Here is a 27,333-nt window from a genome sequence, read left to right on the forward strand (position 1 = left end):
TAAAGATAATCCCTTAGAGATTATGCTGTTATAGTGAAAAACCAAGAGATGAGAACAAGAGGATTCAGAAAAAAACAAACTGAAATGAAAAGGAAGACAAAAGAGATAAGGATCAACGGTTTTAACGTTCTGGAAAGAAATTGTTTGTTTTCCAACAATTCTGGATTAAAAAGTGTGAGCGTACATTCAGTAAATTTGGAATATAATATGACAACCGGAGAGCCAGATATAGAGACATCACTTAGGCCAGCAGAACATACTATTTATAACAATTATTTATTACTTATAAAAAATGTAAATGAATACACACACAAACTAATTTGGAAAATGTTAAACACATTTAGTAGTACAACAAAATAATCTCCCTATGTACTCCACCTCTGTAAAATAAGGTTCTAAATTTTGTTCTCTTACAATTCCCACAGGAGGCTATGGTGGTAACCGTGGTTATGTGAGTGGCGGTGGTGGTGGCTATGACAACTACAATGGCGGCGGAGGAGGGAACTTTGGAGGAGGTCGGTAATGTTAAATACATTTAGTAGTAGTAGTACTGAATGATAGCCAGTTCATTAAATTGATTTAAATTCTTCAGTAGTTGTGATTTTTATTCTTCATATTATAATTGCACAATGAAGTATAATTAAGTAATTATAAAAATAAGTAATTGTAATTTATTATTCAACAGTATTGTGTACAGATCCTGGTTCATTTTTTCCTTCGTCTATGTATCTCCAATTGCAGCTTTTCTTTTCGGAGCAGGAGAAATCAGTGTTTTAAAATTGTGGCCGTATTTTTCGTGAATGGAAACATTTTTCTTTTATTGAAACAATGGACATTACGGTAGCAAAACTTCAGTAATAAGTCCTTCGACGTTTTCTCTTAGTTAAGTGTAAGGTTTCAGGGCTGTTATGCCACACCCTTAAGTAAAATGTTTCTTTAAGGTTTATAGCCCACAAGGAAAAACTAACTGTTTTTATGTAACCGGTCACTGCTACTAATGTCTTGGTTATACCACAATGTGTTTGAATCCAAAAACGACACTTCTCCCATATTTGTAGTAATTGGATAGTTTGCCATTAGTTAGTGTCTTTAAGATGGACTCCTTTTTGGAAAGAAATACGGCTGAAACTATTTTTAAGTGCCTTATACCTTTGACTTTGCTGCCTCACTGCCCATTTTAAGCACCGAATGGTGAGCTGTATACTGCTTACTGGATATTGTTTTGTATACAGTACTTTCCGGTTCAATACGCACTATTGTATACTACGTTGTTTTCCAGACGCATCCAGTACCTATATATGTTAGTTATATCAAAATGCGTTTCATTTCCGACTGAAAAGGCGGTTCTTCCGGAACCGCCGTGATTCTGTCCAATAGTTTTTGTATGAACAGAGATTGCACCAATCACAAGACCCAAGGTAGGAGCGTCACGTACACCAGGACGTTTTTAATCCTTGATACAAGGCTATACTGTTGCTCTCGTATAGTGAGGTCTGTGGTTTACCAGTAACACGTCGCCATGTCTAAAGAGGTAAAATCGTACAATAACAAAAAGCCGTCGAAACCATTAATAACACTTTGTTATTATTTTGGGTTGGTTTTGTGTAAAGCCTTGTGTTGGATTATTTGCAGTTTACTAGCTCGATCACTGTTAATATCGGATCATTATGTCTATCTACAGACAAATAGCTAGCTAGCTAGCTGGTTAGCTTTTTATTACACTATTTTTCTTCCTGGTTTGTACTATAGTTTATTTATTTGGTGACAGTATTTGTCTTATGCCCAACAAAAGGAAATATAATTTCGCTACAAATTTTAAACTATGCACCCCCATTCATTCAGGCGCTCGTATTTTTATTGGTTCCGCATAGATCGGTATAGTTCCGCCATTTTGTATCTTGCGACCAAACCATGTTTGTCTTGTTTTTGTAAGGCGAGACTGTGTAGCTGGCTACCTAGTAAATGTTAGGTCGAGTTAGGCCACGCGATTGAAATTTTTATATTTGTCACGGCATTGTGTTCTCATGGGCTTGTTTGTCTTGTAAATAAACAGTTTAAAATACTTTAATTTAGGCGTTTAAAATATGAAGCGATTTTGGAGCTGCTTCTACCACCTCCCCTTCAATACTTGCGACCTAGGGTGGCCAGACATCGAATTTTTCAGATCCCTCTTGTCCGTCTCCGGACGCCTATTTGTCAATAGCAAAAAGGACCAGAATAGCATGGAATATAAGAATGCTTGGTGAGGTGGTAGTAGGATATCCCCACATCTCCCTTAAAGGCGTTAAGATTTGTATAGGTGTAGCCCCCTAACACTGGATGAAGAGAGAATCCAAGATTTGGTGGACCTTGGCTTCCTTGTCACTTATTTTCTGATAACCTCACATATGTGAGATGGGCCTAAGAAATCCATTGAATCACCTCCTGCAGTAGAAGCTGCAGCTCCTCTATAATGCTAATGAGGGACTTTGGGACAAGGGGAGGTCAGGGAACACATTTACAGCAGAGGGACTAGAGGAACCCTCTCATTTTCAGAGGCTTGGAGAAAGGTTAGAAGGGCAGTGTTTTGTTTTTATTTAAAGGTAACTTTTTTTCTATGTTTAGACTCCTCGTGAACCAGAGCAGCTCCGCAAGCTCTTCATTGGGGGGCTGAGTTTTGAGACAACGGACGAAAGTCTTCGGGCCCATTTTGAACAATGGGGCACCCTAACAGACTGTGTGGTATGTTAATATTTTAATTTTTATCAAATGCTTAAACTTGTGGTATTTGTCCCTTTCTATCAGATGAGTCCTACTGGTTTTTAAGTTTAAAAATATTTTTCACAGGTGATGAGGGATTCCAACACCAAAAGATCAAGAGGATTTGGTTTTGTTACATACAGTTCTGTTAGCGAAGTCGACGCAGCTATGGATGCTCGTCCACACAAAGTGGATGGGCGTGCTGTTGAACCCAAGAGGGCAGTGTCACGAGAGGTAGGCTACCACTTGATCAGTTAATTTGCTGAATTGATTTACTGTTTGTGTGGTTGAAGCCTATTGTGTGTTCCCCTTTTTATGTGTGTAAAATTACTTAATTATATTTATTGGAATCATATTGGTTACTAGTCTGTTTATCCACTCTGTTGAGATACCTGACCAGTTATCATTTAAAGGTGCTGAGTGTTTTTTTTTCCCTCCCCACTCTTTCCCCATGTAACAAAGGACTCATGCAAACCAGGTGCTCACTCAACTGTTAAGAAGATATTTGTGGGTGGAATCAAGGAAGACACTGATGAAGAACACTTGCGTGAGTACTTCAGCCAGTTTGGCAAAATTGAAGAAGTCAACATCATGACTGAGAAGAACAGTGACAAGAGAAGGGGATTTGCCTTCATTACATTTGATGACCATGACTCTGTGGACCGGATAGTCAGTAAGTGACCACTAGCATTCTTCCATTTAAGGGGTGAAGGACTAAGCCAGATGTGCTAATCCATTGCTTTTGCCTTCCAGTCCAGAAGTACCATACAGTGAATGGTCACAATTGTGAAGTCAGGAAAGCGCTTTCCAGAGAAGAAATGAACAGGGTCTCAATGAACCAAAGGGGTAAATGAAAGCGCAATATGAAATAACTAAAGATTTAAATCTTGGAAACCTAGCAATTTCTTGTGATTAGCTGTATCTTACTAGATCAGATGTAATTTATTGCTGCTTTTCTTTTTGTTTTGTATGTGGGTTTAAAAAAACCAACATCTCATAACTATGGCTTTTAAAACAAACATTTCTGCTCTAGGAGGCCGTGGAGGTGGTGGTGGAAACTTTGGTGGCAGAGGTGGAGGATATGGAGGTATGGTTTTATGTTGAAGAAATGTTGGCTCTATGCGAACTCTGCCTAATGGTATTTGTAAATATTAAGCATTTTCTCAACCTAGGTGGATATGGAGGTGGCCGAGGAGGATATGGTGGTGGCGATGGATACGGCAATGGCTATGGAGGAAATGGTAGGAAAATAAGTAATTCAGGCATTTCCTTATCTCTCTGAAAGTATTTTGTGTAATTAAATTGATTTAAATAACCTATTAAAGGACAACAAAAGAGTCTCCCTATGTACTTTACCTCTGTAAATGAGGTTCTAAGTTTTGTTCTCTTAAATTTCCCACAGGAGGCTATGGTGGAGGTGGTCCTGGCTATGGTGGTAACCGTGGTTATGGTGGTGGCGGTGGAGGTGGCTATGGCAACCAGGGTGGTGGTGGCTATGGAGGCGGAGGCTATGACAACTACAATGGTGGTGGAGGAGGGAACTTTGGAGGTGGTCAGTAATGTCAGTTGTTGACAAAGATGGGGTTGGAGGATTGTTTAAGGGGATGAGACGGGGGGAGGCTGTAACTGCAAAAAACTTTTGTTAATGCATTTAGTTTGTTGTTTTTGTTTTTCCTGCTTTACTTTTCATGGGTTTCTTTGAGAAATCGTAATATAAGAAATGTTTAGGCCAAAACTTTCATTGACTACTGCAGGCAACTTTGGAGGTGGTGGTGGTGACTATAATGACTTTGGCAACTACAACAACCAGTCATCCTCAAACTATGGCCCAATGAAAGGAGGGAACTATGGAGGGGGCAGGAGTGGTGGAGGCCCATATGGTGGTGAGTGCATTTGCTATTTATCCAAGAACTAATGGATGTTGTAATTTTGAAAGTCCATGATTTTTTAAAGGGTTTCTACTGCTTACAAAGGTAAACTTTCAGTTTACTGTTCATGTTGGGCATTTGCAGTGCAAGTTTTAATTGACGTGTATTTGTTTTGGTGTGTTGGGATGATGAGGGATGGGATTAATGATGATGGAAGCCTTTGGCATACTGGCTGTGGCTTTTCAACCCCAATATGATATCTGTATGTGATGTGGTGCTTTTGTAGGTGGATATGGCGGTGGTTCTGGTGGTGGCTATGGAGGAGGCTCTGGTGGGAGGAGGTTCTAGATTTTCAAGGTAAGCACTGGCCCTCTCAGTGCTGTGGTGGAGTCTAGTTGTCACTGATGCCTGGCTCAACCATGCATTCGATCACCCAGATTTCATTAGACTTGTTTACATTTCAACGTGTCTGTAACCTGTAGATTCTATGGTTGCCCCTACTTGCATTTGAGTATTTGAAGTGGACCATAAATGTTACAATTGAGTTCTCAGTAAGTATGGGGGATCCAGCAGCAAACCTTCAACTCTCATCAAGCTAAGATCCAATCTCGCCAGCGGAGAGCCAATTTGAGCAGAGTTTGAAACATCCACGTCGTGGCATATGCGAAATCCTCTTCATTCCCTTTTCCCTGCAGTGTCACATCTTAGCTGACCTGAAGGTTTGCTTCTGTGCTGCTGCTTATCATTCCCCTGCAGTGCAGCTGTTGATGGAGAAAGGCAAAGAAAGGTGCAAAGTGTAACTGAATGTATGTTCCATATTGTTCAACAGGCCACAGTACTTAGGAGAGGAGAGCCAGAGAGAGAGGACAGGGAAAGGAGAGAATGAAGGAAGCAGGTTTACACCTAGATCTGCCCAGCCGAGCAGCATGGCGGCAATATTAACGTCTGCCACGCGAAGAAACGTGTATAATAGGGGAGGCAAATCATGTGGGGAGGTTGGGTGGGCTGTGGGGTGGTGTGGGGAGGCATGTGAGGTCCATCAATGTTTGTCAAAAGTACTCTTGTCCGCGAGGACGCTTATTTGTTTGTAGCTTTCCCTTGTGTCTATGAAGTGTAAATCATTCCAATGAGGTTTTAGGCAGGATTTTTTTTTTCTTTGTGTTTTGCAACCTTAGGGTTTTTTTATGTATACTGCCACCAATCAAGACAAAATAAACAGCTCTTGGTTTTTTTTTTTTTTTTAATTTAACTGTGTTCCTTAGCGTTTTACTTGGTGAATAGTGTGTCTCAGTACTGGCTTCTGTTGAATGATAGTGTTCCACAGAGATGAACCTCTGCGTACACCTTTTGTGTGAACCTGCTCTTTATCTTGAAAGTTGTAGTTGGGAAGGTTGCTAGATTTATGCAACCTTCTGTGAGTTCAGATCAAATCTATGAAACTTGCTTTTCAGTAAGCAGAACTACACTGAAAATTGCTGTTTAGTTTGCGTTTGAGTATAGTGCTAAATTACTTTGAAACAATGAGATGTTTACCAATTTGCCTCTGTTTAGGTTTATCTTAAGTTGTTTTTAGCTACAGTACTGTGGATTTTGTTGCCAGTGCTGAGACTTGTAGCCCTCTCATGAACAAATATATATTTTGAGTTTGGTTCCCCTTGCCAGCGGAGGCAAGCTCACAATCAGACTATCCAATGAGGTACCAGCTGAGATTCTAGCCAACGGAAGGAGCCAGCTTAAAGCCTAGCCAATCAGAAGAGACAGCTGATGAGCGATCCATCGAGAGGCTAGCCATTGGAAAGAGCCAGCTGAGAGGCTAGCTAATGGAAATCGCCAGCTAAGGGAGAAAAGTAGCACGATCTTCGCTGGGAGCAGGTGAAGCAGGGGACAGCAGTCTTATTGAGAAAATACTTGCTCATGTAAGACTAGCAAGAGACAGCTACCGAAGTGAGGTATTTTACGTACCAGACTGGTAGGTAAGAGGCAAATGAGTTCTTTTTATGTGAATTATTTTTTAAATTGGGTAACAGTTTGGCTATTTTCATGGTTGGTCAAATTTTTACTGCATAATACCAGTTTTTAAAGAACAGCTTATCTTTGCTAGAGTAGTAATTGGTGGTGCATGAGACACCTATGACTAGAACTGCATAGTGCACTGAGCAGAACATTTGAGTTTTTCCCTGGCTTGTTTTCTGAATGATATTTTTCTTGTTTAACAGAACCAAATGGATGGATTTGTTGTACCTCAGTGTGAACAGTCACGCAGGCGCCAGTATGCACAACTAATTTCCATGTGAAGGTTTGTGATATCCTCTCCCCCTTTTTTCTTTCTCAATTATTCCTAACTTACTCTTTTGTAATGACCATATGCAAATAAGCCAAGTCAAATTTTTTTATATAGTGTTTTTTTTTTTTTTTATAAGTTGTCACAAAGCAGCTGTACAAATGTCCAAGTCCAAGCCCCCAGTAAGCAAAGCAAGTGTGAAAGTGGTAAGGAAAACTCCCTAGAGCATGAAGAAACCTTGAGAGGAACAAAAACTCAAAGGGCAGGCCAATCCTACTCTGGCCGACAATGGCCGCTACAGTAGTTTCAATATAAAGGAGCAGTATAAGTAGTGGAAAAGAGGAAAAATAATAAAAATGACACACAAAATCACAAGCAATCAACGTCTAGTCCAGTTTAAGTGTGTCTGAAACCCATCCTGCAGGAACACATCCATCTAGGGCAACAGAGAATTTCTTTGCTAGGGTGGAGGGCTACAGCAGGGGCCATCAGGCAGGGAGTGGTGAGAGGACTTATAGTAGCTGAGATGGCTTGAGGCTCAGTAACATCGTAACAGGGGTATACTTTGGCAAAAAAAAGAGAGGACAGATTATTAAGCATGTCCAGGTACAAAGGTGTGTAAATTGGCGATCTATAATGTGCAAAGATGGACTCCAGCAGATCTAGCTATGGCAGCATAGCTAAAAGGATGGAGTCAGAAGGAACCACAGGCATGAGGGGTCCCTGGAACATCAGCGTTCCACTGATCTTGGTTAACAAACTTGAGTGACAGAAGAGAGGTGATGTGACGACATCATAAAATCCCAGTTTACCATAATTCAATGCCCATGGACCCCCAGATGTACACCTTTACCCAAGATGGGAAATGGTTAATAAAATCCATGACTGGATAGGTTTTCAGCCTTGAATATCGAGACTGCATCTGAGTATCAATATTTACAGGAAGGTTATTCTGTAGTGTGGGAGCTTTATAGGCAAAGGCTCTGCACCCTGCAGTAATTTTGTTTTTTATTCTTGCTACTAGTAAAGAGCCTGCATCTCTTGATCCGAGCCGATGGGGTGAGTTGTAATGTACTAGGAATTGTGGGGGAAGACCACTGAAAATTCTCGATTTATGTTAACAAACTAGTAGCAGCTAGCAAGATGAGATTTAAACCAGGAAAGGGCTTTTCCCCTAATCACATTTTTGAGTCTATCTAGTAATGTGTTGTGACCTATAGATTCGTGCTGAACTCAGATCAAGCTATATAAGCAAAAAGACACAACCCTGGTCAAGTGCTGTTTCTGTAGTATGATGAGGGCTGAACCCTGAGTGAGACTTCATTTATCTTGTTATGATTCAGTCATGATCTTGGCTGCTGAGCTACAGTTTTTTTTTGTTTTTTTTCTAGGATCTTGGAAATAAATGTAAGGTTTGAGATTGGCCTGTAGTTTGACAGCTGACGTGGGTCAAGGTTAGGTTTTTTGATAAATGGTCTGATTACTGTTCATTTGAATGAAGTAGGTACATAGCTGATGTTCAAGGATGAGTTTATTACATTTAGGAAAGGTTCAATTACTTCAGGTAGGATTTCCTTAAAGTGTGGGCAGTGAATCTAGTAAGCAGCTGGAGCGTGAGATCAGAGATGTAAGTTCAGGTTCTTGAATAGGTGTAAAAGATTCTAGAGTCTTTTTTTTTTTCTAGCTTGTTGGTTCTGATCTCTGTATGAACATGACATTGGGCAGCTACTGAATGTTATCTCTGATGTGCTTAATTTTCTCATTAAAAAAATTCATGAACTCGTTACTACTGTGTGATGTAATCTGAGCACTGGTGTCAGGTTTATTCCTAGTTAGATTTGCAGTTGTACTAAATATTAATCTAGGATTATTTTAATTTTCTATTAGGGTCAAGAGAGAAGCTGTTCGAATGGTAATATGTGCCTTTCTATACTTGAAGGCTCCCCTTCCATGTGAGCTGGAAGACCAAATTTATTGTGGCACCGTTCACGTCCTACTTTTTGAGTGTTCTGTTGTAAATGACTTTTTTATATGTTGTCTTTGCATTTATTTCTATGGTCTGGGATTGGCTGTCTTGACATCTACAATGAGATCTTAATTCAGTTCTGCTATGGAAGTGATTAGCCATTCTGGCTTATGTTTGTTTTTCTCCAGTTCTGTTTGAGTGTTAAGTCATGGCCATTTCCCACTCTGCTCATTATTGTGGTCGGTTAGCTTCAGTCTGCATTGACTGAGGAGAATCCGCTCAAGGCCAGTTTGGTCCCATCACTTCGCAGATGATGGTGTCATTTAAGAATCTCAAGTCCTACTGTTAGAACCTGAGTTATTCCTCACACAGTGCCTTAGCTGCTCATGATACTTAGAAGATTGTTTTTAACGATTTGATAGTCACTGATGTGCTCTTGTTCAAAATGAAGGGGCACCATTGCCAAAGTTCTCCTTTTCCAGACAATAACCATTTGCCAGTCAAGCTCAAGATTGTAGACTTCTTGTTTTACATTGGTTATTGAATGGTTTGATTTAAAATGGTGCCTTCAGTCAATCCTGTGTATATTTACTCATCCTCTGACAATTGATATCTTTCTCATTTCAGGCCATTTCAAATCTGGACCAAATGTCTGCTGGTGGATGATGTTTTCATCTTTTGTTTTATTGTGAATTTTTTAAAAGGTTTTTTAAATAAAGTTTTTAAGATGAAACAAACATTTTTACATTCAAGAGTTTCGAGGAAAGGAATTTCATAGCCTTTCACCTATGAACTGACAAACACAATTTCCCCAAGTCAAGCTATGGGTGGACTTGATTCAGTATGGCTTCTAGTCCCACTTTCATTTTAGTCAGTCTGCAGTGCTGAACAGTTAGGGGCTCTATAAAATGATAAATTGTGCTTAAATTGAAATTGAACACAAGTCAGTTAATTTATTTTATACTGGATTATGAAATGTAAGAGGCAGGGTGGGAGTGAGAATGTAGCTGGTTACTTCTTCCCATGGAGACTTGTCTTCAGTCAAAATAAGCTTTTTAAAAAAACCTTGTATGAGGGTTGTATGAGAAGAGTATTGTTGGCAGGAAAACTCATTTCAGCCTCAAGATCCTGTGAATCAGTTTTATGGAGCAGGTATTTCTGTATTAAGGTACTATAAAGTTTTGACATGACAATTTTAAACATTTGAAAAAAACATGATTCATGGAAAGAAATCCTGATGTTAATCTGGAAAAGACTGAAAACGGGCAGTGCCTTTTTTTATTTTATTCAGAGCATTCAGATCTTTAACAAAGTAACAAATTAGTTATCTATGAATATTAATGTAGCAGGGTCACACATGCACGGATCTAAGCATGTTCACTGTGACTTCTCATTACTACAGCTGTCATGTTACAAATACGGTTTGTACGTCGCTGAGATGTGTTTAGTTTAAATCGTTAGTAGTTCTGTTATTCAATCTTACTCAACCGTGCCGATGTGTCTCCGAATTTAGAGTATACTGAGAAAATGGGGCACTGGCATCCGCCAGAGGCGCTGCTGGCGTACAACAGAACTGAAACCTGAATCAGTCATTCTGAAAGCTTTAATGTTTGCGCAATCTGTGACACCATTACTGATCGCTCTGCACTGCTTTTCTAAAATCTGTTTTGTCATGCTATGTGTGGGACAGAGGATCTGTCTCAGGGAATGTTTCTGAAGACTGCAACTAAAACATAAAGAAATACGTGATTTTGTTGTATTTTAGAATTGTCCGAAATGAAATCGCACTAACATGCTACGGAAAATACCACTGATAGCAGAAGAACCCTGATGACTGAACAAATGCTAATGTAACATTACTTAAGAAACAAACTAAAAACGAATTCTGTATTAAACAATGCGACATTTATGGCAGGTGTTAATGGATGGATTGTTCTTTTTAATTTTTGTTATTCTGGAGGTCTTAGACACTCAATCATAAAACCCTATAGACGCCTTTGCTTTGCTAAAATCTCAACGAGTTTGTGTCGCTTGATGTGTGAGAGTCCGTCAGAGAATGTTCATGAAGACTGTGCAACTTCAACATTAAAGAAAATACGTAATCTGAATGTCTAGTTCAAATGTCCGAAATTAAACCGGCAGAGGAACACTGATGATTGATGAACTGTGTCTGCTGGCTAGTTCACGCAGCACCATTTTTGCAGATTTTCCAGGAGTTTTAGGAGATCGCCAAGAAAATCCAAAACAAATCGGTGTTCGCACTGAGAAAGCAGGCTACGGAGTGCGGGGAAACCTGGGGTAGCAATTGTATAACATCAGCATGCATGGCTATATATGCATATATACCAAGGACCCAAAGATGTGGAAGGTAAGGGCAACAGTGGTTCCCGTGCTAATCGGCGCACTAGGGACTGTCCCCCAAACTGGGAGAATGGCTCCAGCCAATACTCGGCTTGTGCAGCCCGTGGAGAGCAACTGCAGCACCTGCTCTCACGATATTATAACCTCGTATGTCATCGTGAACTGCCGGTGGCGCCGGCGCTAGTCGGACAAAACAAAGAACACCACCAAAAACTAACCAAAGGGGGAGGGGTACCACAAAAATAAATCGGCTCCTTCAAGCCTTGCTTGAAACGCTGTAAAAAAAGGAATATACAAGCTCTCACTCCACCACACAGAGCTTGGAAATCCAGCGCATGTCAGGTTCTTGTTATTGTGCTCGTAGCACAATCCTGTCACAGTAAGAAAAGGCACGGGGGAAATGTGGGCTTCCTTACTGCTATAATGGCTGACAATGCACTCAACTAAATGTTAGCTGAAGTTAGCGACCAGCTCCTAACGTGCCGATTGTTAACTATACTGTGTACAAGTAACTGCGTGGCGAGCCACTAACCAAGAACAAATTCCTTGTTTTAGTGGACATACCTGGCCAATATATCCTTATTTCGATCGTTTCTGATTCTATATGTAACCCACAGGTCAGAGTATTTTTGTTATTCTGTGGTCTGTGTTTATATTTAAAGCCTATCACTTTAAGGACTTGATTCTGCCGTATTTCGTTAGGCACTTGTCATTAATGCTATTGGCGCTCATTTTACGGCGGCATGGGCTCATACATGCATGAATGCATGATAGTTAGAATACAATCAGCACGTTAGGAGCTGGTCGCTAACTTCAGATAACATTTAGCTGAGTTAATTGTTTATAGCTCAGTAGTAAGGAAGCCCTCATTTTTCCTCATGAGCATGCCTTTTCTTAGTGCGATAGATGGGTTCTTTTATTTGAATTTATTACTGTTTATTACCATGGTTACGTCAAGCTAGTATTGTTTTTTTCTTTCTCCTTTTAGGCTAGCCTCAATATCATGTTATACTTTCGTTCATTAAAACCTATAGCTCCAGGCTTGTAGTTAGCCTACCGTATTCAGAAGGTCGTAAAGGCAAACGTTTGTTATACACATTTATTTTCTTTAAACATTAAATGCTTGGTAGTGGCTATTTTGTTACTGTATTAGCCATGATGGCTAATAAGTAAAGTTTAACCCATAAAGGTTAATATGGCGCGTAGTATAATCCGTTAGCTACTTGCTTAAACGTTTTACTGGACGAATTGTTAATACGTCTTTTCCCTGTTTGCTTGATGGTGTGATTTAAAAAAAAATGTTTTTAATAATCATAGCTTACTAGCAAGAGTGCACGATAGTGAACTAGAATCCAGTCGGCACGTTAGGAGCTGGTCGCTAACTTCAGCTAACATTTAGTTAGCAGTAAGGAAGCCCACATTCCTCGTGAACATGCTTTTTCTTAATGTGATTATACGTTTTTTATTGGCATTCTCACATTAATGGTATTGTAAGTTAAAAAGGGCATATGCATGTAGGTGAATAAGCACGCTCCAGTCCCAGAATATACCATTGTGAGCTTTTTCTTTATTCTTTTTCAGGGTTACATATACACATTATCTGTTTAGCACAATAAAACAGGCACAAAGTATGAGAATTCATACAGCAGGTTTGCAATACCTCTATATAAAAAAGGTATATTTTGTCATGAACAAAATGAACGTATTTTTCTTAGTGCTTTTTATAGTATGTGTATTAATCTAAATTAAACTAAATGTTTTATTGGCATTTTGGTTTCTTCATGGCAAAAAATATTTCTGGCGTAACTATGCCTGACCTTCCCCATACGAGTTACATATGTAGAAAACGTGCAGTGTACCACTCTTGAAAATACATGTATGTAATTAATGTACAATATAAAATGTAAATGTATGCATCTCTGTTCATTCTGATCGCTGACAGTAGCAGAACGAGAAAAGAAAGCGCGTTGGCGTAGCTTCCGTAATCTAAAATCAAACCTCAACAGTAACAATTCGGTGTAACGGCTCTCACGAGGTATCAATGGTGTGCTTCATCATGATGCACTGATGGCACCGATGCAAGTCAAACAAAAAACAAAAACTCCTACCGTACAGTGCCACATTAAATCGACATTAAGTCTTGGTCAAAAGTTGAGACATCCACAAATTTTGGTTTCCACAAAGTTTACTGCCTCAGTTTTTTTTTGTCAGATGTTATATGGTATAGTGAAGTACAATTATAAGCAATTCATAAGTTTAACATTTTATTGACAAATACATCCAGTTTAAGCAAAGACTTTAAAAAAGTCAGCACTAAATATTAAGGCTTCCGCGAGTCACATTGGCATGCTGGATATCAATTTCTGGCACAATCTTGACTGATGGCAAACCATTCTTGCCTGATCAGTGCTTGGAGTTGATCACAGTTTCTGTGTTTTTGTTTGTCCAGCCTCTTTTTGAGGATTGACCACAGGTTCTCAATAGGATTGAGATCTGGAGAGTTTCCTGGCCATAAACCCAAAATTTCAATGTTTTGTTTACCGAACCACTTGTGCACTGTCATGCTGAGGGGTAAAAAAGCATTGTTCATCACCAAATTGTGCCTGGATCATTGGGAGAAGTTGCTCTTGGAGGATGTTTTGATACCATTCCTTATTCCTTATACTGCGTTATGGCAGTGTTCTGCAAACTTTTGCACAAACCCACACATGAATGGTCTCAGGATGCCTCACTGTTGGCATGACACAGGACTCATGGTAGTGCTCACCTTTTCTTCTCCGGACAATCATTTGTCCAGATGTCCCAAACAGTCTGAAGGGAGCTTCACCAGAGAAAATAACTTCACCCCAGTCCTCTGCAGGCCAATCCCTATACTTCCCGCAGAATGTTAGTCTACCCTTGATGTTTTTCTTGGAGAGAAGCGGCTTCTTTGCTGCCCTTCTTGACACCATCCATCCTCCAAAAGCCTTCGCCTCACTGTGCATGCAGATGCACTCACTCCTGACTTCTGCCATTCCTGAGGAAGCTCTGCACTGGTGGTGACCCGATCCTGTAGCCACATCCTCTTTAGGAGACGGTCCTGGCACTTTCTTGAGCACCCTGAAGCCTTCGTCACTGCAATTGAAACGCTCTCCTTGTGAAAACCAAAATTTGTGCTAGTCTCAAAATGTTTGGCCATGACTATACTATGCCTACTTGAGAACTTTCAAGTTTTTATTGCGGAATTTTATTAATGGCTGCAAGTATATTGTGGCGGCAGGCCACTAGAGAAAGAGAGAGTGGAGAGGACTAGCTAGGTATAAACTAGTTAGCTAATGTTAGCTAATATCTTTAAAATAAACATCAGTGTAATGTAATCAGTGTAATCAATGCAATGACATTTTCCTGTAAGGTTACTATTTATTTCTCATTATTTAGTAGTGTGTGACCTGCAATTTTCCCCCACGCTGATTCTCAAACCAAGTCAGGAGTCCAAGTCACTGACTCGAAATATAAAAATATCTCTGCTGGGAGAAATATAAAATACCTGCTCTTTTTTCCTTAGCTAAATTCATATGGGATTCCTGGAAATGAATGCATGTGAGAGAGACAGTGCTAGCTAGCAGTCAAAGTAAGAACGCATGGGGAGAATAAGCAAGGCGACCTTTTTTGTCAAAACTTACTTTTGCTCTGCTCTGCATATGATTTAAAACTTTCTCCCAGATGAGTGGGTGCAAACAGTTGAATCGGTAAGCTATGTGAAAGAAAAGTTTGGGGTGGCACCCAGGGTGGCCAATCATATTTCAAGCCTCCTCCACTGGCTACATAACTGACTGTGGATACCGGCTCTGAAACCTGCAGCCGCTTCACTGTGAGCAAACCACAGTACAAGACAGCAGGTTGTGGTTTCAGCGGATGGATTGTCTGGCAGGATGCCTTGGATTGCCAAAGCCATCCCTATCCCTTGCTCCCTGTTGTTTGACGAATTAGGCAGGTTCTAGATGGAGCATAGCTTGAGTCACTCCACTTACTAGGGTGAATGAATGCTACTGTTCATTCCTGTCTGTTTTTCCATATGGTTTGTGTTTCTCTTTGGCCCACCATGTGCCCACCATCTGAAAAAAATACCTGACCTGGGAATAAAGATATGCTAGTGGAAATACACCACATTACAAAATAATTGCATGGATGCAGGCTTTCACAAATGTCAACAAGGCACTATATACAACTGTGGAGTTTGTGTCTATCAGAAGGACATGGGTGAAATCGCAGTTTCAAAATGAAATTATTATGATTACCTATAATACTACAGTAGGAAATACTGGTTGGTTAAAACTTCGAACTGTTGGGTGCCTTCTTATCCACTATGTTTTTTTGGCACTTGCACAGAAGAGCTATTCAATTAGGACAAAATATTTATTTTTCCTTAACTGGGGTCTATAATACTACTCCTACTACTCCTACTACTACTAATAATAATAGCATGTGCTTGGATTTACAGTCTAAAGTACTAATCCTTTCATGGAGAAATGTTTAATAAAGTGTTAGTCATAATTAATTAAAATCATTACTTTTTTTCTCAAAAGGGATGTAATTCCCATTTTTTTCTGAAGAAACATTTAATTGCAAAATAATTGAGTGTAATGGAGGCTTAAGTAATAATATTCTATTTTACCTGGTAACATTCTGTATAGTGACTTTCCATGTTTTTTTTCTTTATTCCTAAGAATATTTGGCCTTGCCACTGTCACCCTTGGCTTGCTCAGTCTGGCTCATGACCTGGTTTCTGTAAAATTTCATTATTTGTTGCCAAAATTGCTGTATAAAAAAATTGAATTCAGTTAAATTGAAATTATTTGAATTATTGCTAGTGCACTTTCCTAAGGAAATTGTACTTGAAGACCTACAATAGACCTACAATATTTTTTGGTTTATATATATATATATATATATATATATATATATATATATATATATATATATATATATATATATATATATATATATTTATTTATTTATTTATTTTAATATCAGCAATGCTGGTAGTATCATATTTTCACCAAATATCTATAGCACTTTTTATCTTGGTCCATATTACTCTATACTGCATATATCATTCAAAGCTTATATTCCTCTTGCTGTTTATAGTGCATTTGTGTTGGTGTAGTTGTACCATGGTACAGCCATGGTGGTTTTACATTTCTCTTTATAAATAATTTTTTAGCTGATACAAACACTATACAATCAGACCAAAAGTCAGACAACTAAAAATATCTGAATATGTCGTATGTCCTGAAATAAAATAATACGCATAATTTGACCTTCATGTTATTTTTTGAAAACAGAAATGGATTAAGGGGACCAAAATTAGTCATTTACAAATAGACTAGTACATAAATGTCATTTAGTCATTGATTCTGCTTTTTCAGAAGTAATAGAATTTAACAGAATTATTTATAAATTTTTAAAATGTATATTTAGGGATTGTTTCTAGAAGTTTAAATAACAGAACAAAATGTGAGAAAATATGAGATTGTACAGCTGTATGTTGGATCAACTTGAAAACTGTGGGAAGGAGAAGTAATTTAACATGGTCGGTGATACTGACCTCTTGTCCAGGGGCTAGTTTTCTTTTTTTTACTTTTGAGCTTTTATGTGATTATTGTGGGTCTTCTGCTGATGAGGTGTGTTGGGTGCAAAAAAACCAACAACTTAAATTCTGCAGGCTGACAATTATTTGAGGCGCTCCAAAATAAATGCCTGAAAAAAACTATTATTATAATTACAAAATAATCACTGTTCCTTAAGGATTTCCACAGTACAATACAGACATCAGGGAAGAAGTCTAGGTAAAATCCATATAAACATGGCCAGCATACTGCTGTTCAGTGCAAATGACAAAAAAAAAGTCATTAGTCTGGTTTTGTTCAACACTATAGGAGTCTGATTCCTATCTTGAAATGTATTTATTTGTAGAAGCTATGGAGATTATTTATTTATTTAAGTGAAATTTACAGTGAAGTTCTGACATTATTTGTCTGTCTAATATCCTCCACTGGATGTAAACACTTTATAAGATTTGAATTAGAGGTAATTGAGATAATCTATTTGTGATATTTATACATTTTGTGGTTTCTATTAATAGTGTTATTTTCTTCAAGTAGGGTTTTTTCTCAAAGACATAATTGGAAGAAAACAAAATTGTTCTTATTTATTCAGTAGACCTATATAGCTCATAGCTATTTGTATTTGCTGTTTGTATTTGATTGCTTACTTTATGCAACACAAATCTAAATCTAAAAATATAAATTGGTGGAAATTATCTAAATTAAAGACCGAGTTTAAGTTAAAAGGAAAGAATAACACTGTTCCTTGGCAAGTGTATCTTTAAGAATATTAGATGCAGCCCTAGAGGTGAGCATTGGAACTGAAGCCTACCATCGTTAACAATTTAGTTAGGACTGTGTCCGCTAGATGCCATCATGCCTACAAGGAAAATGTCAGGAAACTCAGGAAGTCCATGCCCCTTTCATTAAGTCAAATATTGGCTGCTCTGGTCATCCTCAGGAGGTCCCCGTATGAATTGAATACACACTTTAAACAGTTTTAACTCTATTTTAACTTCTATTCAATATATGTTTTAAAGAACTGAATCATTTCTACCCTTGTCAATGTTCTCTAATTATACGTAATATAGTTACTTTTTTGAGACATATGTCAATGTCCTTGTCTAGGCCTTTTGTGGAATTAGATTACATACCACTGGATAGGCCTGTAAACATAGGGCAATAGGATACATAAAAAACATTAAATTTACACACAAAAAAATGTAATTAAACTTTCTTGGGGAGGTATAAATACGTATATAGGCTTCATTTTTTTATACGCTTTTTTGATCTAGGCCGTTATTTGTAAGACTACATTAGTGACAATGTATCTAACTAACTAAAGGAGCAGAAAATGTGAAATGATAGAAATAAATGATTTAAGGCCGGGGAGTAAATAGCAGAAGAACCTTAGTTATACATTTGAAAAAAATAATATATATATATAGAAGAAGATATTAGGTGAGTAACTGCTGTAACGCGAAGAGGCTAAGCAGGATGCGAGTCGCGTATAACAGAAACATACGTTTATTGACACGGAACATAAAAGACTACGTAGCATATAAGCTAACGTAACGTTAAACACCGACAACAGAGCAATAGGGGGTTTTTATACACACGTAAATGATGAACATAATTATAAACAGGTGTGGCACATGCGGGGCGTGGCCACACGGACGAACATACACACACACACACACAAACACGTGGAGACATTTGGGAGGAGGGGCCGTACCGTGACACCTGCAGTGTACTGTAGTAATAAATGTAGAGATATTCAAAAGTACAAGTACGAGCATGACAAACATCTCTGCAAAGGGCTGGTAAATATGTCTAGAGATCTTTATTCCGCTCAGCACCACACCTCATAAAACTAATCAATCACTTATCTGAAAACTGAGGTAGTGTTACTGGTATTTGGCAGGTAAGATTGTCCACCTCTGCTGTATTTACAAAAAAACATTTTGCAAACGGGCACCAGAGGATAGAAGATGTGTTGGTCTAAGACATTTACGGAATTTGACACAAGCTCTTATCCAGTACAAATCAAGAGGTAGTACCTCACCTCCAAATGTGGTCAGGTGAATTTTGTTTTACTGAAATCTGGTACTATGTCCGAGTGGCAGTAGTTTGAAATAGTTCAGCTATTTTAGATATTTTATTTGGAGAGATTTATAATGAAGAGTTTCTTCTCCATTCACAAGTTATGAATGAAAGTTTAATCATTCTCTGAATGACAAAAACATCTGCCTTGTGTATAATGTACACTATATATATATATATATATATATATATATATATATATATATATATATATATATATATATATATATATATATTTGTTTGTTTTTTGTTTGTTTTTTTGTTTAGCTATATGTATATATCATCCAGCATATGTTACATTGAACTTTCAGTGAAAAAGATTTTACATAAGAATCAGAATCAGGTTTATTGACCAAGTATGTTAACACACACAAGGAATTTGGTTCCAGCTGTTGCTAACTCTCAAGAATACAAACAATATACAGATAATACACAATGTATAAGCAAAATACAGATTATACAAAAGACAAACAGTATACATAAAATGCAAGTGTGTGCTTGCAACAAGGTATTGCTAACACTAATAATGCATATGTATGGAACTGAAATTGTGATATATGAGTATTTGTAAAATACATAATTTGTAGACGTGAACCAGGGTGTATTAACAATCTAAAAAACAAAACAAAACAAGAATAACTATGGCATAGCAGATGATAGTAGTCAGCTGTTTATGAGGGTGATGGCATGAGGGATGAAACTCCTCCTGTCCCTGATAGTTTTGGTATACAGAGTTCTGTGGCACCTGTTACAGGGGAGGAGTTGAAAGAAGTTGTGTCCAGGGTAAGAGGAGTCTGTAATGGTTTTCCTTGCCTGTTTTCTGGTTCTTAAAGTATCTTAAAGAGTATGCAGGACAGCACCAATTATTTTTTTTGCTGCTGCCCTTACTGTTCACTGCAGTTTGTTCTTGTCCTAGTGGCTGTTCTGAACCAGACTGTGATGGATGTGCATCAGATAAATTGTGAAGTAGAACTGGCTCAACAGCTCCTGTAGTAGACCGTTTCTGCAGAAAGTACATCCTCTGAGGACTGAGGCCTTATTGAGAATGAAATTAATGTCAGTGTTTCACTTCAGGGTTTGGGAAATGGTCTCTGTCTCTGTCTCAGGTCTCTGTCGTTGACACAGAGCTGGTGGATATTGTGAAGGGGACCAGTTCTGAGAAGTATCTACTAAAATCCACAGTCATCTTCACAGTCTTGAGTGTGTTCAGCTCCAGGTTGTTCTGACTGCACCAGAGCACCATTTGTAGTGTACCGTAGTGTTATCTGCAAATAGCTGGATCATTGGCGCTGCAGTGATTGTTGTAAAGAGAGGAATAGTGGGGAGAAGACACATTCTTGGGGAGTCCCAGTACTGAATGTCTGTATACAAGAAGTGACTTCCTCCAGCCTCACATGCTTTTTCCTGCGTGTCAAGAAGCTGGTGATCCACTGGCAAATGTCAGGGGATACTGTGAGCTGGGAGAGTTTGGAGGAAAGGATTTCTGGAATGATGGTGTTGAAAACCAAAGTGAAGTACAAACACCAGATTTTTGCATATGTCCTTGTGCAGTCAAAGTTTTGCAGGATGTAGTGTGGTCCAATATTGATTCAATTACTCACTGACCTACAAGGGCTCCTTCAGGTGTCCTGTGATGTCCTTTTGGTGGGCCAGCACCAGATGTTCAAAGAACATTATGACCACAGACATCACAGTGACAGGCCTGTAGCCATTCTGTCTTGTGATGGATTGTATCTTGGGGACTAGGATGATAGTGGAGTGTTTAAAGCAGGAGGGGACTTCTCACAACTCCAGTTATCTGTTGAATATCTGTGTAATGATTGGTCAGCACATGCTGTAAGACAGGAGGGGAAAACACCATCTGGATCTGGTGCTTCCCTGGTTTTCTGTCTTTGGAAGAGCCAACATGCATATTCTTCACATACTCATATATCTGAGTATCGGGGGTAGGGGGGTAGGAAGGTAGCCATAGGTGTGATGGGGGCTGTTGAATTTGGGCTGGAATGGGTAAGAGGTGTGAATTTGTGCCTCTTAAATCTGAAGCAGAAGACATTCGGGTTGTCAGCCAGCTCTTTTTTTTTTTTTGGATCTCCTCCCCAATTCTGTAGGTATCCCGCTTGGTATGATGAAGTCATCTTGTCTGGCTGTGAATCATGGCTGTTGTTGTATGTGCAGTAGGACTTGGTTGTCATACACATGTCTTCTGAAAGGTTGATGTAATATGTCACAGTGTCAGTCACTTCATCTAGGTTGCCAGTTTTAGCTAAAACACATTCCATTCGGTACAGTCAGAACAACCTTGCAGTTCCTGCTCTGCCTTTGGTCAGTTTCTTTACTATTTTGACCACAGGCTTTGTAGATTTTAGTTTCTGCCTGTAGGTTTGAGTTATTATCCCTGGTGGGACAGTCAATAGGCTTTCTATTTAAAACATATGCTGCTTTATTGGTGTTAAAAATAAATAAATAGCAATAGATAAACTTTGGCCTGTACTAGCACATAATAAGCCAACAAAGGGGCTAACATACCTGACCAGATCACCAGATGAGTCTCTTTCATCCTTTCCTTCTCTGATTGATGATAAAACATCTGTGCCAATATAGTACTTACTGACAAACTAAGCCTTACTTATACTTATACTTATACTTATTATATACAGTTTAGGGTATAACTATAAAGCAATGACATGTCAACTGTTTTGCATAGGCAAATTTTACCAATTTCTAAAAAGCCCCCATGGCAGCAGGTTTTCATTCCAAAAAAAATGGGCACACCGGATACAACTGAATTATTGTTTAAATATGCACAGATTAAACAAATAGAATCATGTGTGATATTACTTGTGAGGAATGAAACCTAGCAGCCAGTATTGTTGTTTTAAAGGTTGAAGAAAAGGTTGAAGATTTAATTAGACAAAAGTGATCAGAGTAAAATAAATTTTTGACGTGCTTGTCTTAGAAGTGTTAAGTTACTGCAGTTTGACACTATGACAGCATTATTGTTTTAGGGTTGTTTTAGTTTCCCTGAATACAAATACTGAATACTATTTTTTTATTTTACAACAAATGCAGAAATTGACTTTCATAATCATTTAGAAATGTGTTTTGTAGTTTTCAAAGTTTTCGTTGCAGTTAGGATTATTTTGTGTGTGTGTGTGAGTGCGTGCATGTGTGCGCGTGCGTGTGTGCGCGTGTGTGTGCGCGTGTGCACGTGTGTGCGTGTGCGTGTGTGCGTGTGCGTGTGTGCGTGTGTGTGTGTGTGAGTGCGTGTGTTTGTCTGTGTGAGTGCGTATGTGTCTGTGGTAGACTTGCCTAATCATCACTGCAACTAAGAGCCTGAGGCGGTCACAGTGAAAGATCAGAAATTCTCTTCTTGCCTTGTTCTCATTTCTACTCCCTGTCATGTCAACAAGCCCCTTCAGAGCTCCTCCACACCTTGTTTCCTGTGCTAAGTAATGAGCTGTAGGAAATAATTATAGAAATAGATGGGGAAAGACCCACTTCTTGTTAATGGTGGTGCCAGATCTGCTAATCTAACTGACACACAAAATTTATCATCCATTTTTCTGAAGCGAGCATCTGTTGCCTAACAAGATCTCACTTATGGGTGGCAGAGGGAATTGAAATTAGTGAGAGACTTACGCAGGTAGCTCTAAAAAAAATTAATAATAATAATAAATGAAACAATAAAAATATAAGTAATACATGATCCCAGTGAGAATCATGTATTACTTGACATGTATTACTTCAGTGTATACACTGAAAATGGGTTGAAGTCCAGTGTGGTATCTACCTATACACGTTTGCCAAGACTCCATCACTTTCTTTTTTATTTTATAAATGTTTTATGTCACATCACCACAAAACAGGACATCTTAATTAAGACACACAAATAAACACTCAAACTTTAACCTCAGCAAACATCAATACACACACCTTTGTGCTCAGCCACTGATGGAAAACAGCCTCATCAGTTCAAAAGAACCTATTATAAGAAAATAAGGGGAAAAAAATGTTTCATCAGTGCTTTTTTAACCAGTAGCAGATAAACAGCTTCAAATCATATATAGCTCCGATAAGTCTGAAGCCAAACTAACTGTAGAATTTATATTACTGGTCACAGTCCTTGATTTACTGTTGACTACAAGGACATGTGGTTGGTTTACAAGTTATGCTGGTTCGATGTTCCATCTAAATGCTGAACTGCAAGTACCTTCTTGTTTCCTCTTCTGTTGATCTGTTGGCTTCTCTGTTTGTGTATCTTTGAACTGCCTGTTTTCTATTGACAAAGAGAACATATGACTCCCAACCCTTAACCTTACCTCACAAACTTTTGGAATACCCCTTACTGCAGTCGCAGGGCTTAGCAACACACACACACACACACACACACACACACACACACTCTCATATACCCCCCACCCCCCGCCACACACACATCCTCTTAGTATGTTACATATGTATAATACATATGGTCAAATCCATGTCTCATCAATCCTGGCTTAAGTCCTTTGAAGTCTGTTCCCTTGCATCAAAGTGTTCTCTTAAGTTAGGAAGCCTGGAATATAGGGAATGGTGTTGGTGTAAGAAATACTGCTGGGTTAAATTAACCTCCCGTCAGTGTATGAGCTTATTTATGGGCCGTTCTGTCAGGTGTTTATGTTTTGGCGTGCAACAGGCAGCTTAAACTACTTACGCCTCACTTAATCAGAAGTACCACTTGTGTGTGTGTGTGTGTGTGTTTGTGTTTTAACAGTGGTCATATTACTACTCGGTAGATGTGTGATATTCAACTGCAAATAAAAGATCTACTTCGATATGGCTCTCCAGGGTTCTTCAGGATACCTAAAACTAGAAACTCATCATCTTGGAAAATCATCTCATGGATTTTAACTCTTTCATCCATGGCTAGTACTCCCATTGCAGGTTCTGGTTAAGTTGATTGCTGTAGGACACACTGTAGGACAGCGTGGGTGTGGCCTTATGCTCCACCCCCACTCACACATAGAACCCCCTTCCTCTTCACACTCATGTATAAGTGACTCAAAGTGCTGATGATCTCATGGACTGTCACGATTGGCCCTCCCTAGTATCATGTCTCTGTGGTTACCCCGTCTGGTGTCTGTTTGGCTTTACTTCCTTGTTGTTTTCTGTTCCTTAGTTTTGTTTTCTCCACCCTGCATGAATTTCACTTGTGTCTTGTTTAGTGCTCATTTGCCCATGTACTTAATACTGTGTTTGCCTCAGTGTGTTGCTGGTCTTTGTAATCCATGCCTCTGTCATGTTTTTGTTGCCTGTTATATTGTAATCCCTGCATCTGTCTTGTTTTCGCTGCCTGTTATATTGTGATTCAAAGCCCTGTCTTGTTTGCTCTGTCCATGGTTTTTCAAGCCTGTTGTGTTTAATCTAACTTTTGTCGTGTTCACTGTTCTAGCCGTGTTCATTTTTGTTCAGCCTGTCTAGTTGTTTTCTTTGTTTTCGTCTTTTCCTTTGTTTGATCATGTATACTGGATCTATCTGCACTGGCTCAATGATCCTGGACTGTACTAATGACTCTGATTATGGATTTGCCATTAATAAATCTCACTCTCTTAAGCATATGCATCCGCCTCATGATTGCTTCACGTTACATGGACGAAACATCTTTAGATTAAAAACAGTCCAGACAACACTATATGCATGGTCTTTTTTTGGGGTGCGACCACATAACAAACACCCATAAAGCAGTGTTTCTCAAATTGTACTATGACACCAGCATCCCTAAGACTACTAACTACCATGGCCAAACCATTTTCAAAATTTAAGATTTGTGGAGACATTGGCAGATGCGTGACCCAGTGACACAGACGTGCATGTCTACCCTGTTTGTAATTGCTTACTCAAGCAAGTCAACCAAGAAGTCTTTGCTTAATGCTATCGACTCCTTCACCTGTAATCAAAATGTAGCAAACGTATAATCCATTTTGTCATGGTAGCTCACTCTTGAAAAATAGGATCTCTGAACTTCTTTGAAACTTCATCCCCCCATCACTTCCAGACTTGTGACCATCAGTAAGAAACAACTTCAGAATGCATGAAAAATGTTGACAAAACTATTATGAACTATTACAGTTCTTGGAAACACATCATCTTGGAAAATCATGTGAAGCATTATAAATTCTGTCTGAAAATATCTTTGAAACACAATCCATCACACTGATGCACTGCTCCAGATACAGAAAACTGGAAATCAAAGATAAAACAATAACTATCTTATATAAAAAAACAAACAAACACACCTCTCTCTCCAAATTTGGCATTCCTGCAAATACTGGTGTTTCTATGTTTCTGTAATACACTTCCCTATGCAAAAGTTATGAGCTTAGTCATCTCATAACATACAGTGCTCTGTGTGTGTGTGTGTGTGTGTGTGTGTGTGTGTGTGTGTGTGTGTGTGTGTGTGTGTGGTTGTACAATATTTTTGCGGCGGGGCATTCCTCTGTGGCCCATTCACTTATAGTGTTCTGGATTGATTAATGGTAACATCTTCTCTCTCTCTCTCTCTCTCTCTCTCTCTCTCTCTCTCTCTCTCTCTCTCTCTCTCGCTCTCGCTCTCTATCACTCTCCTGCTCTTTGTGTCTTTATTTTCCTGACCTCTCATTTACAAAGCTGTTTAGGGTGTAAATATGTCTCTGCAGTCCTCTGTCTAAACAAAAGCAGTGGTGCTGGGGTGGTGGGGAGTTTGGGGGGGGGGGGGGGGCAAGACCGTGGACATGCCTTCAGCCTTTCAATATTATTACAGAAATAGCTTTAAAAAATGTTTAAATCATAAACATCAGGAAATGTCCAATATAAAGAGTGCACTACTGCAAGGGTGTACACTCTATTACTACCAAAGCAAAGGAATGAACAAATAGTAGCCATCAAACAAGGCCATTTCAATAATACCACCTCTTCTCTTCACTAGTTTATGTCACATCAAAGAGTAACAACTAGTATGAGATACATAATGACAAAACAAATATACACAATATACACAAATCATATTTCTGCACATTTAGAAAATGCAAATATTTTAAGAGTACTTTTATTATAACACATGGTACTGGAGATACTTAACATGCAAATTTAGTAAAGTATCAATTAAGGAACTAATTGTTGCTAAACACTTTATTTGGTGGTCTATGTAGGTTATCTACAGATGCAGAATCTACAAATTGTTAACTAACTATCCATTGAAACAGGGTTAAAGTTAGAGTTAGGTTTAGAATTAGGTGTAGGTTTTGCGATGGAGTTAAGGTTAGGGTTTAGAGTTAATAAAATCTGTCTATTTTAATCTATTTATTTTAGATTACAGTTGCATTTAATTGATATTCAAGTGAATTTTAGTTAAAATCATGGATCGAGCACCTACAGGGAACCATCAAAATAAATTGATACCATAAACAGTCAAATTTGTCAGAAGGTACAAATGTATAAATTGTTTTTCACACTGTGGTCCTTAAAAATCTGTAGTATGATGAATTTTTGTAGTAGGATGTAAAGCAGATCGGAATAGTTTAAATTATCAGCATTGAGAGCTCACAAGACATGCTTTTATGAAACGCATTCTGGTCCATGACTAGTCTAAAACTACTTGTGTGTATATGTGTGTGTACACATACATGTGCTTCCATGTCTGTACCATTTGCAGAGACTGAACTCCAGTTTTTTGTACTTGGTTCATCAGCCCCTGCCATTCCTCAGATGCCCCAAGACAACTGCTGTGTCTAAATAGATGGCAATAAACATGAGCCTGAAAAGAAAGCCTTGGGGTGCGTGTGTGTATGTGTGTGGGTGTGTATGTGAGGGTTTATTGTTAGTGTATGTGTGTGAAATGGAGACAGAGAGAGTAAGTTAAATAAACTAACATAAGAGAAAATTAATATTATTGTTCCACTGGACAAAATAAGTTTCAATGACAAGTTAGGCTCCTCCTACCACATTGATAACTTATGTAAATGTCCTAGAAAAGCAACTAATTTCTCATTTCTGAGTCTAAAGGTTATAACACATCACCAAGAATATGGATTACAAAATTATTATTTCTTTGTTATGTTATGATTTATTAATTAGACACTCACTGATATTCTTAGTTCTACAGTCAGTTATATGGCAACAGGAAAAAGATTTGTCAACCACAATGGGGAACAAGTGATTAATTTTCTTTCCTGTTTGTCTTATCATAATGCTAAAAATACATAATCCTATTGGCCATTAGGATATTGTGTACAATATATTGATAAGGCAGTAAATACTATGGCAGTGAATATGCTATTAACGATGTGTGAATAGATAGAGTCATGGCTGTATCGATATTTATGAACGTTTATTTTCTTTACCCAGCGTTCAAGTTTAAGTGTAGTATTTAAAACGTCCAGCAGGTGGCACTTCATTAAGAAAAAAAGAAGTAGC

The 27,333-nt window shown here is 38.5% G+C and overlaps 1 protein-coding gene across 2 annotated transcripts; it reads left to right on the plus strand.

Annotated features, from left to right (window-relative positions):
• Nucleotides 1–1,426: 1,426 nt before the first annotated feature.
• hnrnpa1a (heterogeneous nuclear ribonucleoprotein A1a) lies at nt 1,427–9,591 on the plus strand. Of its 2 annotated transcripts, XR_014119390.1 has the most exons (12): nt 1,427–1,531; nt 2,605–2,721; nt 2,827–2,973; nt 3,202–3,412; nt 3,493–3,585; nt 3,773–3,826; nt 3,912–3,980; nt 4,142–4,291; nt 4,494–4,622; nt 4,894–4,964; nt 6,824–6,903; nt 9,482–9,591. XR_014119390.1 is itself a non-coding variant. In XM_027001995.3 (11 exons), the coding sequence occupies exons 1-10, from the start codon at nt 1,520–1,522 to the stop codon at nt 4,953–4,955; spliced, it is 1,044 nt and encodes a 347-aa protein (XP_026857796.2). In that variant the 5' UTR covers nt 1,427–1,519; the 3' UTR covers nt 4,956–4,964; nt 5,437–5,838. The 2 variants fall into 2 exon arrangements, 1 of the variants encoding a protein (XP_026857796.2); XM_027001995.3 differs by lacking the exons at nt 6,824–6,903; nt 9,482–9,591 and adding an exon at nt 5,437–5,838.
• Nucleotides 9,592–27,333: the final 17,742 nt, after the last annotated feature.

This window comes from Electrophorus electricus, chromosome 22 (genome assembly GCF_041902795.1).
Source record: "Electrophorus electricus isolate QZ-2024a chromosome 22, ASM4190279v1, whole genome shotgun sequence".
In the NCBI taxonomy this organism is placed as follows: domain Eukaryota; kingdom Metazoa; phylum Chordata; class Actinopteri; order Gymnotiformes; family Gymnotidae; genus Electrophorus; species Electrophorus electricus.

What these genes read in the sequence shown, in the direction of transcription:
- hnrnpa1a (XM_027001995.3), top strand. An exon ending in GGTCTCAATGAACCAAAGGG is followed by an intron (nt 3,586 to 3,772) that starts GTAAATGAAAGC and finishes TTTCTGCTCTAG; the next exon opens with GAGGCCGTGGAGGTGGTGGT. An exon ending in CAATGGCTATGGAGGAAATG is followed by an intron (nt 3,981 to 4,141) that starts GTAGGAAAATAA and finishes AATTTCCCACAG; the next exon opens with GAGGCTATGGTGGAGGTGGT.